General features: G+C 43.5%; 1 protein-coding gene across 1 annotated transcript; it reads right to left on the bottom strand.

The window, feature by feature from the left end:
* Positions 1-1,853: 1,853 nt before the first annotated feature.
* espnlb (espin like b) lies at positions 1,854-14,853 on the bottom strand. Its single transcript, XM_048250585.1, has 5 exons — positions 14,839-14,853; positions 9,425-9,620; positions 6,315-6,472; positions 5,077-5,247; positions 1,854-3,735 (listed from the first exon to the last, which is right to left on the bottom strand). The coding sequence occupies exons 1-5, from the start codon at positions 14,851-14,853 to the stop codon at positions 1,861-1,863; spliced, it is 2,415 nt and encodes an 804-aa protein (XP_048106542.1). The 3' UTR covers positions 1,854-1,860.
* Positions 14,854-15,090: the final 237 nt, after the last annotated feature.

The following is a 15,090-nucleotide window of genomic DNA, read 5'->3' as shown; positions in this document are numbered from 1 at the left end:
TGTGTGTGTGTACATGTGTGTGAGAGAGACAGGATGTTTGGCAGTGGATGTGTCCTTAGATAGGATAAAGCATGTCCTAAAACAACAGTGATGTATGTGGGTGGTTGACGTGACATGGCATTTTTCCGTTCCTGTGTGTCAAACATAAGTAAATAAATGTCTAATCTGTAAATAAATGTGGTTATATTGTTCAGAAAAAACTGTTTTATATTAACATATAGACCAATTATGCCAGTCATATTCCTGTATTTCACAATTTTCAGCCAAACCATGAAAAGCTTATAGCGTGACTGTCCCAAGCCCATTTCATAAAGTTTGATTTTGAATAAAACCAATAAAATGCATATATTTTCCCCTTATTTAAGTACATATTAATACCACAGATGTCTGCATTTTCCTACATAAATAAGGTTTTTTTCATACATATGTTTAACTAATTATGTGTTTTATGTTGACATATTTAAAAAAATGTAACATTCGTTATTAAAGATGTGCACCATTACATGTATGGCGAATCACACACACAAACAGTACAACACAGAAATCACCCACACACACACACTCACTCACTCATTCACACTACAGCCTTGGATGTAAATGCTACATATTTGACATTCTAAATATCGATAGTGAAAATAAATCCTAGTGTTAAAGACAAAAGTAATATTAATGCTGTCTTTATCAGTATTTGTAATTTTTTTTTTAAGTATATTGTTTGGGCTTTTTATGCCTTTACTCAGATAGGATAGTGGAGACTGACAGGAAGTGAGTGGGAGAGAGAGTCGGGGTGGGATCCGGAAAGGACAACGGGGCGGGAATCAAACCCGGGTCGCCGGCGTCCGGTCCAAGTGCCCCAGCCAGTCGCGCCACTACTGGGGCCGTTGAATTTGTCTTTTAACAGATATGAAGAGAATGAACTCAAAGGGGAAGTACAAACATTTAGATTGAAGCCCACCATCGAGAAGAGAAAAACTCAGGAAACCAAAATGCTATACAATATTTGGTAGCATTCTGTTTTACACAGTTGTGAGCGTTTACGTGATATACCTGTCTTAAACTGTCTTTTGTTGTTTGTGAAATACATATGATACACATTTTTGCATTAACAGATTGTGATGTGGTGTGATTTATCATATGGCGTGACACCATATCATTTGGTGTGAAATCAGGACATTTATTTATGAAAATAAAAAGGCTTTTGGGGTCTAAATCATACAAATCTCAATGGAACAGATAGGAAATACAGTAGAGTCAACAAAAGTCACAAGCATTTTCTTTCTTTTATATCAAGGTATGTCCAAATTAATATGAAGTTTACTGAAAGATTGATGGCAAATGCCTTACTTTGTGTATTGATGAATAAATATACTGTAAAATGTAGTACATTTGCACAAGGAAATGCTAGATCTTGATAAAGTCATGATAGAAGATTATGATACATTGGCTCACATAAATAATATACCCCATTATAATTTTACACACAATAACTTTCATGTCACACCATATGACCATTTTAGTCACTAATCCAACAAATTAGTGAATAAATAGTTAGTGAATTCCAATACAACGTCTAAAAGACCATACATATTTTTGGGAATGGGAGAGTCAGTACAACAGGACTTAGTGATTTCCTTGCCTAATATCTGATTTATTTTTTTTTGGCCTAAAACGTCAACCACCCATGTGAAACTCACTAGGACTAAATTGATTGCTTGATTTATGGCATGGCCTTTTTGCTATTGCCATGGATGAGGTTGTTATGAGCACTGCAGTGGCTGTTGCTGTGAAGGTTATTATGGCCATTACTGTGACTGTTGCCTTGGCTGTAAACTTATGGCTGGTCCATTGTTTTAGCTGTTGTTATGTCAGCTGCTTGAGGTGAAACAGCTCCGCCTCTTGCTGCTTCCAGAAGGCGAAGCTACGCGTGATGAAGCCGCAAGCCTCCTCCTCCTCACCGGCAACAACTCCGCAGGACTCAAGAGCAGAGCCGTCGACCGACAGCCGCGGTACCACTAGGTGGCGCCCTGACCCACTCGACCTCCTCCTCCTGGCCTCCTCTCCCCCGCCAAAGAAGCGGGCCTTGATGTCGTCGAAGCCGTCGCCCCAGCTTCGTCTCCCCTCCTCGATCTCCCGCAGCACGGCGGCATGGAAGCCCCGCACGGTCTCCCATGGATAGCGGCCCACGTGGTCAAACACCTCGAAGCAGAGCAGGTGGCGCATCTTGCGCTCATCGGCAGGCAGCTCGCACTCTAGCAACCGCAGGTAGCCCAGCATGAAGAGGTCCAGCGTCAGGCGGCTGTAAGGGACAGCACCCCCGTCTGCCTGGGAGAGGAACTGCTCCGGGGAGTAGGTGAGGCGCCGGGGCGGACTGGCGCCAGAGCCCTGACGAACCAAAGCCCTGCTGCTGCTGCCAGTCCTTTTCCAGGTGCTGATCATCTTGTGCACAAACATCATCTGCCTGCAGACCCTGTGCATGGCACCACTGCAGGGCGGAGTGTCTCCTACTTGGCTCAGTTGCTTGAAGTTGTGACTTGCCTTGGTGCAAGCTGGAAGACTCTGGTACACTGAATTGGTGCCGGCCTTAGGATCTGATGCTAAACTCTGATGCACCGAGTTGTAACTTGTCTGTGTCTGTGGGGGTAAAGTCATGTGCTGTAAGTTGGGACTTAGCTGGGTGTCTACTGGGAGACAGTGGTGCGGTGAGATGTCTCTGAGGGGGTTGTCTGGGGCTGGACTGTGGAGCTGGAGCTCGATGCTGGTGGGATCGATTGCCCCCTGCAGGGCTGGAGAGTTGCCATGCTCGTGAATGCCCAGCGTGAGCTTGGCCCTCAGGCTGATGGCATACGCTGACCTCTTCCAGTGGCTCAGGAACAGAACCACAATCCGTTCCTTCCTCAGGCTGCCTGAGTCCATGATGGGAAAGTAGCGGTGCGAGATTGGGGTGCTGGAGTTCCTGCCTAGGTTGGGGTGGAGGGTCACATTAGGGCCAGGGTCGGAGGTGACTCTGGGGCCAGAGGTTGGGTTAACCCTGAGGTGAGGAGTGTTTGGAGCATGCTCAGTCTCAGCTCTATGCCTGTCTGACTCAGTTGGAACAGACAGAGGTAGTGGCTTGTCTGCTGCTGTGGTAACAGTGTTCAGTCGCAGTGCCTCTGGGTTGTGCAGCCTTCCAGTCAGTGGGTGCGCAAGCCCCGTCTGGCCCTCGAAGTTAGACCTGAGTAGACGCACAGACACCCCCGCCTGCTCGATCTCCGTCTGCACCCTCTCCCTCCTGCTTCTGCCCCCCACTGGTTGCCCCAGCGGGAGAAGAGGCAGGGAGGAGGGGGTCAGAGCCAGGGGTAGCCTGGCATTAGGGTCATCCCCCAGCCCCTCAGAGATGCTGTGCTCCGTAAGGATGCCGAGGAGGTGGTTCAGGCTCCTAACAATGCCGTAGATGCGGCTGTACCAGGCAGGTAACGAGAGAGTGCCCTCGTTGCCAGGCGACAGTTGTTGGGGCTGTGTGTTGACAGTGATGTTGATGACTGGGGCAGGCAGGATGGCCTGGAGCCTCTCAGCTAATCGTGTGAGCTCAGCCTCGTAGGCATGGAAACGATGCTGCTCCGAGGCATTCTCAATTTGACGCTCCAGGAACATCAGGTCATCTTCAGTCAGCAGTTCCCCAAAGGGCCCTAAGAGGGCATCATGCACTTGGGAGAACCTCCAGCCTGGATCCTGCCCATGCAGAGACACACAGTCATACTACATATATCAGTACCTCTAACACCATCTGACTCAGACCTGTGAATCCAGTCCAGATCTTACACTGGTACTCACGCAGATCAAATTAAATTCAAACTTACACATTCCTAAAGAATAGGGATATGAGTAGGGTAACATTAACGTTCGGCTCACACAATCCGTCTCCACCAGCACATGACTGAGGGCTTGCGCAGCACTTGAGGGTATACCGAGATTGACAGCTAAACAACCACTATAATCGCTACCGGCAAGCTGTGGGTGGCAAGCTTGCTAACATAAGTTAGCTGGTATACAACTCAGTCTTCCAGTTACACAGCCAGAACTATCTCGAGTGGACTCATTGTAGAACTGTTTTCAATGGCTAAGTATAAGTATATATACTCTTTTGATCCTGTGAGGGAAATTTGGTCTCTGCATTTATCCCAATCCGTGAATTAGTGAAACACACTGCACATAGTGAACACACAGTGAGGTGAAGCACACACTAATCCTGGTGCAGTGAGCTGCCTGCAACAGGCGGCTCAACAACTTGCTCAAGAGCACTTCAGCCATGGCCCACTGGTCGGGGTTCGAACCGGCAACCCTCCGGTTACAAGTCCGAAGCGCTAACCAGTAGGCCACGGCTGCCCCCTAACTGGTTAGCTCAATTTAGCAAGCCTTATGTCGCAACACCACATACTCATAAGTTGCAGCTTACATTATTCTCACATAATGGTCATTCCCTAGAATGTCCGTACAAATAGTTTTGTGTGCTAGTTGGCTATGTTACGTTGACGATATGAAGTTAGCTAGTTAACAAGCTAATGAAGCTAAAATTGAATGTTACCCACCAGATTAATATGTTGTCAACATTGGGAAATTGAGGGGGAATTAGACTGATAGCATACATTGTACTGTATAAGTAAGTATAAGTATACTCTTTTGATCCCGTGAGGGAAATTTGGTCTCTGCATTTATCCTAATCCGTGAATTAGTGAAACACACAGTGAACTGAAGCACACACTAATCCCGACGCAGTGAGCTGCCTGCTACAGCGGCGCTCGGGGAGCAGTGAGGGGTTAGGTGCCTTGCTCAAGGGCACTTCAGACGTTCCTACTGGACGGGGTTCAAACCGGCAACCCTCCGGTTACAAGTCCGAAGCACTAACCAGTAGGCCACGGCTGCCCCACCTGCATGTCACCTGCCTGTATTCCACTGAGGTTTACCAAGATCTGCAGCTCTAAAATGGATCTAATACAAATACTGGCAAAGACCAAGCACAGCAAGTCTAAAGTCAGATGTTGCCGATACAGACTGGTGTATCATCCTGAACACCAGTGAGCGACAAAAGGTAATAAGTACCTTGTGCTGCTGGTGTTCCTCGCTGAGTCTGGCATGCAGCCTTCGCACCATCACCTGCCTCTTCCACTCTGGGATAGGTCTCCCCTCAGCATCGTGGGTCGGCACCAGGGTGTCCACATCCACCAGAACAGCACCCTCTGCAGGACACAGCAGGAGCGCATTCTCTGCTTTCTGACAACATAAGGAACATGAGTAAAATGTGAAATTAGTCATGTCATAGTGTTGGTTGTGTTTTAACTGTGTAGCACAACAATAATGCATTAGTTTGTGTCGAGATAATGGGTAATGGGCTAGGTAGGTTACAAAAAATGTTTTAGCTTAGAAACCGTGTAACATCGCTTAGAATACCATTAATAAATGTTAAAGGAACACGCCAACTTTTTAGGAAATTAGCATATTTGCAGTCTACCCCAGAGTTATTTGATAAAAGGATACCCTTCTCTTCTCTGTGTGTGCAATAATCCAGTCCTACAATGTTAACCTACTGTAGCCTAGCACTGGTTACATCATCAGTTAGCCTATAGCTCCCTTTTAGCTACCTTCCCAAAAGGTAACCGTGCTCCTTCAAAAATGTGTCATGATTGAGTAATGGCAGTATCCAGTAAATGTGCAAAGGTGTCAGTAGCACTTGTCAGTAGCTCGGTTTCCATACAGCTCATTATTATTTAAAGCGCATTTGTATAATTTTGGCCAAAGAAATGCACATCTGTTTGTGTTTCTGTCCACTCTGTGTTGCATGCAATGCAAATTAAAAATGGACATTCTCCTAATCAAGAGAAGACTTCTGACTTCTGGCCAGGGCAATGTTAATGTAAACACATAGAAAGAACTGCAACAAATGTGAATAAACTGTTTCCATCCATTTGAATCACATGGTCCTACCTATGTGAATCAATAGTTAATCCAACCCTTTCTTCTATGAGCATTAGAAGATTGTATGCAAATTTCAAGTGTTTCCAGATACTATCGAATGGTCAAAATGCACATTAAAATGTTGAATGGAAACCCAGTTACTTTTAGTCAAGGCTTTAGAGACTGAAATCAAGGCCCATAGATTTCCAGGCAGGCCACTACACTCCAACGTCACAGTGTGTGTGGTGATTAAGTAGTGGATGTGTAATGTCACACTGTGTGTGGTGATTAAGTAGTGGATGTGTAATGTCACAGTGTGTGTGGTGATTAAGTAGTGGATGTGTAATATCACACTGTGTGTGGTGGTTGCGTGTACAGCTCCTTACTGTCTGTCCTGTGAAGACGGCTGTGATGCCAGCGTGTCTCAAGGACCTCAGAGCTCTGATGTGTGGTGGGACATTACTGTCCTCTTCTGATATGTGTGTCAGTGGCAGGGCATCACTGTCCTCATCTGGGGCCTTTGGCATGTTGAAGGATGTCGCCACTAGAAGGGGCAAGCATGGTAAGAAAGCAGTGTTATTACAACATCAAGGAGAGGAAGGTCATCTGCACGTTATGATATCTTCACAGTAGTGCCGTTTCCATCACAGGAACTTGAACTTAGTTTTACGGGGCCGTTGCTTTATTGCATTTCCTGTAGACGAACTGCCCCATAATGAAACATTCCGAAAACATTCCAAGAACATCTATGGGGCTGAATCAAGTCCTTGCCTCAGAGTAGGTACTTCAGTGCGGCCCTGAAAAATTCCTGCAGTGATGCAAGTTGTAAACGAGGCGTGAGTGGAAGATGACAAGTACATTTTTTTAAATCTAGCAAGGCAGACATTAGTCACAACTAAATTGATTGATTGATTGATTGATTGATTTTATTTTGACCACTTAAATGTAAAATATGAAACAGTACTTTGTGTCATACATTAAAATACATAAATAGTCAGGGATGACACAATAAAGCCCAAAGACTTATTTCCATTGTGGTCCTTTATTACAGGTAAGGCTATTAGCTTGTTGAGTTGATGTAGCCTACACTGAATTAACAAATATCTGCTAAAAAATCAAATAATTACAAATGAAACCTACATAATGCAACATTTAATTTGTAACAGCTATTCAAAGGTAGTCAGTCTATGGTTTCATCTGACTTAAGTGACTCCATTTGAAGGTATTTGCATAAAATAGGGATGCAAAAATGTTGATGCCAGCAGGGATATTTTTCGCCTCCCAGCAGGTTACTGTAACTGCACCTAAGCAAAATGATAATACATTTTTTTTTGCATAGGTCAGAGCCATAGAAAGAGAGAGTTGCACAATTCTTTGATGTCTCCGATCAACAGTTCCAAAAAAACTGTGCTGGGGCGCGTTTCCCAAAACGGGAGCGTGCCCAATGATCCCACAGCCCTACAGTATGTTCCCGCAGCTCTATGTTTCCACAGCCCTAATGCTCCCACAGCTCTATGTTCCCAGACCCTAACCCTAAACCCAACCCAACCCAACCCTAACCTAGAAATGTGGTAACATAGGGCTGTGGGATCATTGGGCCTCCCATCCCAAAACCACAGTTGAGCAACTTTGTTGGTTGCAATGCAATTTCCCGTAGACCTCTGAAGTTCGCCTACAAAAAAGAACCAAACTGCCATCTTTGCCCATATAAGGAGATCCGGGTGTGAATTGAAGCTAACTACCTATGGCATGTTGCATTGCGAGTTAGCTCTGGGGTACCAAAAACGTTTGCATTTCAGACTTCTTCGTCCCCACGAGAGTTGCGATAATTCAAAACCCCATGTTATTTTCCCATAGGAAAAATCGCAAGATAGGTCTCTGTAACTATGCTAACAGGTTAGCAACTATTTAAAAGGATAAAGTTGCACAGCCTTCCAGTTGTGGTAAGGTGCAGTCGTCAATAAGATTAAAAGAAAGTGATGTGAAGGATCACCACACACTGGTGGATTTTCTTTGCTGGTTTATTTTTTAGGTTAGCAACTATTGTTTTGGAAAACGCACCCCAGAATGGCTGTATCGCTGGAGGGTGGAATGCATTTCTGATGCTGGAGGGCATGATCTAGTAACTCATTGGCTACTGACCAATTGATTAGCAGTTTTCAGTTCCAAAACTGTCATAACCCAGAAACTGGCATGGAAAAGCATTGCCATCTTTTTCCATGGTCTCTTATGGGAGTGTCGCCACTCGGTTTTCTCTACCGCTCTTAGGTGTATCAGAGTGAGGAGAGTATGCTGCAGCTGCTATGCCATTTTAGGCTTGAAGGAATCAGAAGTGCATAATAACAGTTTCAATGAACATTAAGTGCTACATGATTGTAATCAGACAGTTGCTTGCAGGCAGTGTTTGGAATAACGCCGTTTAAAAGAACGGCGTTAGGTAACAACGTTATTTTTTTCACTAACGGGTTAATCTAACTAATTACTTTTCCCGTTGTTACAACGCCGTTAACGTTACTGGACGTTAAATGCGGTGCATTACTATGCATTGATTGAATAAACTGTGTAATCCTAACGCACCCTGGCTCACAGCTAGTGAGGAGGTGGGTTAATAACGACGTAAGCGATTATGATTGGCTAAGGCAGAGTCATGTTTCATGATAGCCAATCAGAGCCAGTATTTCTACACACTTGCCAGCACACGTGCCACACACACACACTCAACCACTAAAATAGAGATTCGACGAAACAGCAGAGGTCAGGAGCAATCTGAAAAGTTGGACTTTTCAAAGTGGAGATATAAGCACTACTTCACATTCATCAAGGCAAGAACGTGCATGTAATGTGCACATTATGTCCAGGAGCGAAGACTTTGTCGACATCCTTTGTAAGCAACTCTAATTTAATGAAGCATCTCACACACACATCTATGCTAGTGGCCAAAAACACTGATACCTCCACCAGATGATAGCTCGCCATCCACTAGCAAAGAAGAGTCGGAGCAAAGTCCTCCAAGCAGCAAAAGCTAGATCTTTCTGCCTCACAACAAAAACCTATGACACAGGCTGAAGTCAACCTATAGGTCTGTCGACGTGCAATATCTTGAATTTCCCCTTGGGGATCGATAAAGTATTTATCTATCTATCTATCTATCTATCTATCTATCTATCTAATAAATGTTGAAAGTTATGTAGCCTACAAACACCTGTCTGTTCTATAACTGGCTGCTCAAAACTGCTAAAAAAAAACAAAATCTTTGACCTATATATAACTTTTTTTTGTAACAGTAACGCAAATAGTTACTCTTATCATAGAGTTACTCTTATTATAGAGTAATTCAGTTACTAACTCAGTTACTTTTTGGAACAAGTAGTGAGTAACTATAACTAATTACTTTTTTAAAGTAACGTTCCCAACACTGCTTGCAGGACGTGTGTTATTATGATGATGTGACGATGTCACAGTGAGGTTGTGATTGCATCATGGCAGGTGAACTTACCTGTGGAGGCCAGGTGCATGTGCTGCAGAGATGCTGCGGCCGTCCTAGCAGTGGCCGTGGTGATGGCTGAAGTTGAGATGGAGAGCGGTGCCAACATGGTGACATCTAAAGATGGTAAGGGAAGTGGCATAGTCATGGGAACGGATGCGGGAGGGGGTGGAGAACGTGGCTGGGGTGGCACCTCCTTCACTGGCTGCTGGGAAAAAAATAGAAGGAGGAGCTTGAAACTGCACACCTGGAAGACAGGTGAGGGGTTCTCCTGTTGGGATCAATGGCTGGCCAAACAGAGGGTCAGGATTACATACTGGGCTTGTCAACAGACTGGGCTTGTCAACCAGATAGCCGTATATGGCGGGCCAATGAATCTCTGGCCACTTGCTAATGTTGTCTACCCCTTCTGTTGAGGAGAACAGCTGAGGATCAGGCTAATTTATTAAAGGACAATTCCGGCGCAAAATGAACCTAGGGGTTAATAACACATGTGTACCGAGTTCGACCGTTCACTGGGATTTGTTTTCATGCTAGTCGAATGTGACCAGTTTTATTGCAAACCGCTAATTAGCGTTTAACGCTAGCCTTCGGGGCACACATACAGTCAAAAGTAATCGCTATTTCTATACCACTAACAAGGCTCAAAATAGCACCACACTTACACGGTAGCATAATGAGGGTCTCTACATGTAAATCGAAGCATTGAGAACTTTGTAAGTGCACAGGCAGTTTATTAAAAAGAAACACATTACCGTTCAACGACTGGTTCACATACAGGCAGGCGCCAAGTGGGAAAACAGAACTCTGGGATGTGAAGTGAATCTCGCGTGAAACGTTGTTGCCAAATGAAAGCACTCAGCACATAAGAGAAGCACTGAACGCAAACAGGAGACATAAGAGATGGCAGGTTATTTGAATGAATTTGAAGACATCGAGGATGAACCCTTTCGGTTTGATGGATGTCCATATTTTGTCGAGCCGGAATATATCGACGAAGAGCAGCGGGAGCTCTGTGAAAGGGCTACGAGAGAGAGAGCTACCTGTAGCCTCGCACTTCTTGAAACTGGTGGTGTACCTGCGGCAGGGGCGCAGGAGATATTTTGAAAGTGAGGGGGACCAAATTGTGAACACAAACCCAGTGAGATCAGATTTCCAGATATCGGATCGCCACCTCTGGTCCACTTTCGACCATCATATTTAAAACTTGCCAGAATATTAAGATAATACCATTGATTGTTTTCAAAATATTTTTTGATAAAAATGGTCAAAACTGTGAGATAGCACAACACCAGATCTGCCCAGACCAGCTTCTTGCTATGTGCAATTCTACTTTTATTTATTTATTTATTTATTAATGGTAGAATACTCTAAAAGCAAGTGTTGCACGGTGTATCGATACTAAAAAGGTATCACGATGCCTTCACGTAAAAAACGATACGATTTCCGACGTTTTTAGAATCGATACTTTATTCAAATGAATGTTCTATGTCTGCGTGAACTGCTGCTCTCACTGCTCCTTGCACGCATCTAGGCAAGTGGGCGTGTCAAGCAGCCAGCTCTAAGTGTGCGCAGCCAACGTCAACATACAGTAGTTCTTTGCCGACCGTCCTCGGCCTTGTGGATAAAACAAAAGGTGAAGTGAAATCTGCAACTATTTCCGATACATCGCGAATAGTGAAGGCAAGCCATCAGGTACACAGAGGCCCGTTTGTGAAATATGTTTCAAAGTAATTTAAAAGCAGTAGGCTACGCATGGAACTTGGCTAAACACCTCGCAGACATATCCCAACATTTTTGTTCAAAGAACGACAGGTTAACGAATATGCTATAGAAAACACGACTACATGGTTAGTGCCAAGTTCTTCTCTTCTATTTTAGTCTAGCCTAAGTGAAACGAGTATGGTTCTCTGGGATAAAGCGAACCTTCCCTCATCAATGAATTTTGACGAGACATAACGAGCTGTAATCATTTTGACGAGACACGAGCTGTAATCATAGGGTGCTAACGTGATGAAAGCGCAAAGTTCACGCCAGAATAACATTACCATAACTTGTAAACAATCTATTTCATGTTCGGTCAGTACTACTGGTAATATTTGTCATGTCATGTAGACTGCAATTTGTTCAATAAGTATTGCCCAGATGTAGGATAGGCTACCCGAAATGGGCTAATTAAAGCCCACAGCATATAATACCACCAAAGCGTGTTGAGTCCTAATAATAATAGCGGCTTATTGTTACATGGTAGCAAATCATGTGATCAAAGAAATAGACGTAGGCTAATGTAGGAATGCACACAGACATATTCAGCGTTCCTACGGAGTATGGAAAACCTGGAAAAGTATGGAATTTGATTTTAGTAATTTCCAGGTCTGGATAAGTATGGGAAAAAGAAACAAGGGTATGGAGAAATATTTGTGTTTCCAGACTATTGCATCTACAGTTCTAATCACTTCACTTAGGTCATAATGAACCATTCCTACTGTGTAGCTGAAGTTGTCAGTCCACATCAAGATACAATTGAATGGGGGTCCTCAGAAAAAAAATCTCTCCCACAAGGGTACCCTGGTACCAAAAACAAATCGAGAACCCCTGTTCTATGCACATGCTCTACACCATTGTGCACTGGTTTGTTTGTGTAGCTCTGCTATTTTCGGCTAAAACACCTAGTAGACTTTTTTTGATTTTGTAAAAGTTACCAAGACATGAATACTGCATTATCTGATAAACTGTTATTGCAAAGAAATAATACTGTTTGCGGTGATTTCTGAGGCCTCTGCCAGTAGTGCAGTAGTCTCCAACATATGTAGGCTATGCTGTATCAAATGTGAGTGCACCTTCCATTTCAGCACTTCCCCAACGAAAAGTATCCAACAATGGGCAAGTGTTTTCTGTGGGCTAACAAGTTAATAATATACATTATTATACAGCTATTCACAATGCTAGTAGAACACTCCATTGACAATGTCTAGAATATGGTCAGAAAAATCTACCAAGAAGTTGAGTATGGAAAAAGTATGGAATTTTGAAATGGAAAATGTGTAGGAACCCTGCATATTGCAACAGGTAATGGTGTAGGCCTATCTGACGAAGACCTGAGTGGTTGGAACGTCGTACTTGTACACTGGGCGCAAAGAAGACTATCCTCACATTTTTCCCTTTGCAACTGTCAAAGAAATCCCATGAACACGGGAAGGCCTAGGGAAGCCTATACTGTACATCAGATGGCCTAAAGACTAGGCCCCTCTGCATAGCATTCAGTGATTTGCATGCAGTAATTTCAACACTGACCTTGATCTAGCCTAGTTTGGCTATTTAAAGCTACTTTATTGGCAAAACACAACACAATGTAAATGAACTATAACAAAAAATAAAGGACTTAATCACACAAAGTAGGCCTACTATTTTACTGACTATAAAAATAATAATTATGTAGGAAGTTTAAAACCCAGAATTGACCTGCACACTACAAAAGTGCACCGAATTCAACACAAATGACTCAATACACTTGGAGGAGGTATGAGTCCTTTCTTTTCCAGATATCTTAGGATTTCGCCGTAGTATCGTTTCAGTATCGAGCATCGTGATATTTATGGCAGGTATCGTATCGAAGTCATAATTTTGGTATCGTGACAACACTAGCATGGGATGTTGATATTTTATAAAGCCATGAATGAATCATCATGCCTATGATCCAAACATAGACTACATGATCAAATAGCCTAGTTAGGCCTATACTTTGGTATAAACTCCCACTTTCCCCTGGATCCTCCCATGAATGCATATGCATGACATGACAAACACAATCTGCCACTTTCAGCTCCCGTGACAGGCAGTTTGCGCTTTTACATCATTGCTGCCTGTTTGTACATACCTCGCAATGATTTTACACGCACATTGCGAAACAAATACGCCTGAAGTGGGCGCAAAAGCGTTAGTACATCTGGCCCACAGTGTTTTGTGGAGATTTCCCCTCATTGATAAGCAGGGCTGTAGTTGAAACTTTTTTCCATGTCCCGAAAAGAAGGAGGTGGCGATATACCAGAGCATGATGGACATCCACTAAGTAAGTAGGCTACACTAGACAAGTTTTGTTACATCGGCGCTATTATTTCTGATAGGCCTATACGTTTGATTTTAAAATTACGTTTGATTTTAGTTCACATCGCCTGCCTGTAGCCTATATGAACCAGACGTGAACGTAATGTGTGTCTTTTTAATAAACTGCCTGTAGGCTACACTTACAAAGTTCTCAATGCTTCGGTTTACATGTAGAGACCCTCATTATGTTACCGTGTAAGTGTGGTGCTATTTTGAGCCTTGTTAGTGGTATAGAAATAGCGATTTCTTTTTACTGTACGTGTGCCCCAAAGGCTAGTGTTAAACGCTAATTAGCGGTTTGCAATAAAACAGGTCACATTCGATTAGCATGAAAACAAATCCCAGCGAACGGTTGAACTTTGCGCCGGAATTGTCCTTTAATAAATTAGCCTGGGGTGACAATGACAGCATGCCGGTCTATAAGCTGTGCCATTTTTCTGACCCCATGTTGTGCGTGCACCCAACCGATGCTCTGGATGTTTACAAACATTGAAGGGGTATTAGGACACCTGCCATTACACTCACAGGAGCTTCAATCCCATTCTAGATCCATAGGTGTTAATATGAATACTTATTTGGAAAGATTTCCACAAGATTTTAGAGTATCAGTGGACATTTTGTCCATTCATTCAGAAGAGTATTTGTGAGGTAATTTGTGGCCAATTACGTCCTTCTTCAATCTTCCCCAAACTTGTCCAACGTTCTTTAAAGACCTTGCTTTGTGCACTGGGGTAGTCATGTTGGAACCAAAAAGGGCTTTGAACTGTTCCCAAAAAATTGAAAACAAATAATTGTCCAACTAACCAACCAACTTACCACCCACTGAGTTCGCTCTGCCATGTTGAATCATTTTTTTCAAGTTCACTCAAGATTTTGGTATGGAAGGTATGACTAACTCACAGAAAACAAGGTTCTCAATGCCATCACATATGATACCTTAACTATGAATTTAGAATGGAATATCATTGAAGTTCCTGTTCCATGCTTCCCAGTACTTTTACCTATATAGCATTTGTTTCCTATGTGGATTGGTGGAAGACCTGGACATTTCCTGCTGGAAGGATCAGCCAATCTGTGTGGCCATTGGAAATATGGTACCGAACTGGCTTGCTTGTGAAAATATGGGCTGAAGTGAATGCATATGGGATGCATTTGTCAAGATGGTGGCTTCCCATTGATCACATTTTTGGTTGAATTAGCTAGCCTAGCATTGACCCTTGAAATGAATGGGGCCTCCCTCTCTCCAAGTCTATATAATACCTCCATGGGCCTGAAAGTGAATGTATGTAGAGGACCAGTGGGTGAAGGTGTAATGAGGTCACCTTGTTGCCCTCCATGTTTGATCTGGAGGTCCTGATGAAGCTGAAAGGTGGTGATGAGAGTTTGGAGGACTGAGTTACACTGAAGTCTTGCGTGGTCCTGGTCTGGAGTTAAGGAGATCTTCAGTTGTTTTTGATCTGGTGACACTCACACACCAACAAACCCACAATGAAGCACACACTGTATATATTTCCCACTTTAAACAATTCTCAGTCCAGCTCGCTCAAACTAATCTAATCTAGCTAACCAGTTTA

The sequence above is a fragment of the Alosa alosa genome, chromosome 8 (assembly GCF_017589495.1).
Source record: "Alosa alosa isolate M-15738 ecotype Scorff River chromosome 8, AALO_Geno_1.1, whole genome shotgun sequence".
In the NCBI taxonomy this organism is placed as follows: Eukaryota; Metazoa; Chordata; class Actinopteri; order Clupeiformes; family Clupeidae; genus Alosa; species Alosa alosa.
This window is presented reverse-complemented; position numbering and strand designations above follow the sequence as displayed.

Excerpts from the sequence above, each read along its gene's own strand:
- espnlb (XM_048250585.1), bottom strand. Across the intron at positions 6,473-9,424 it reads CATGCACCTGGCCTCCACAG|TGGCGACATCCTTCAACATG; the intron begins GTAAGTTCACCT and ends TGCCCCTTCTAG. Across the intron at positions 3,736-5,076 it reads AGGAACACCAGCAGCACAAG|TATGACTGTGTGTCTCTGCA; the intron begins GTACTTATTACC and ends TGATATATGTAG.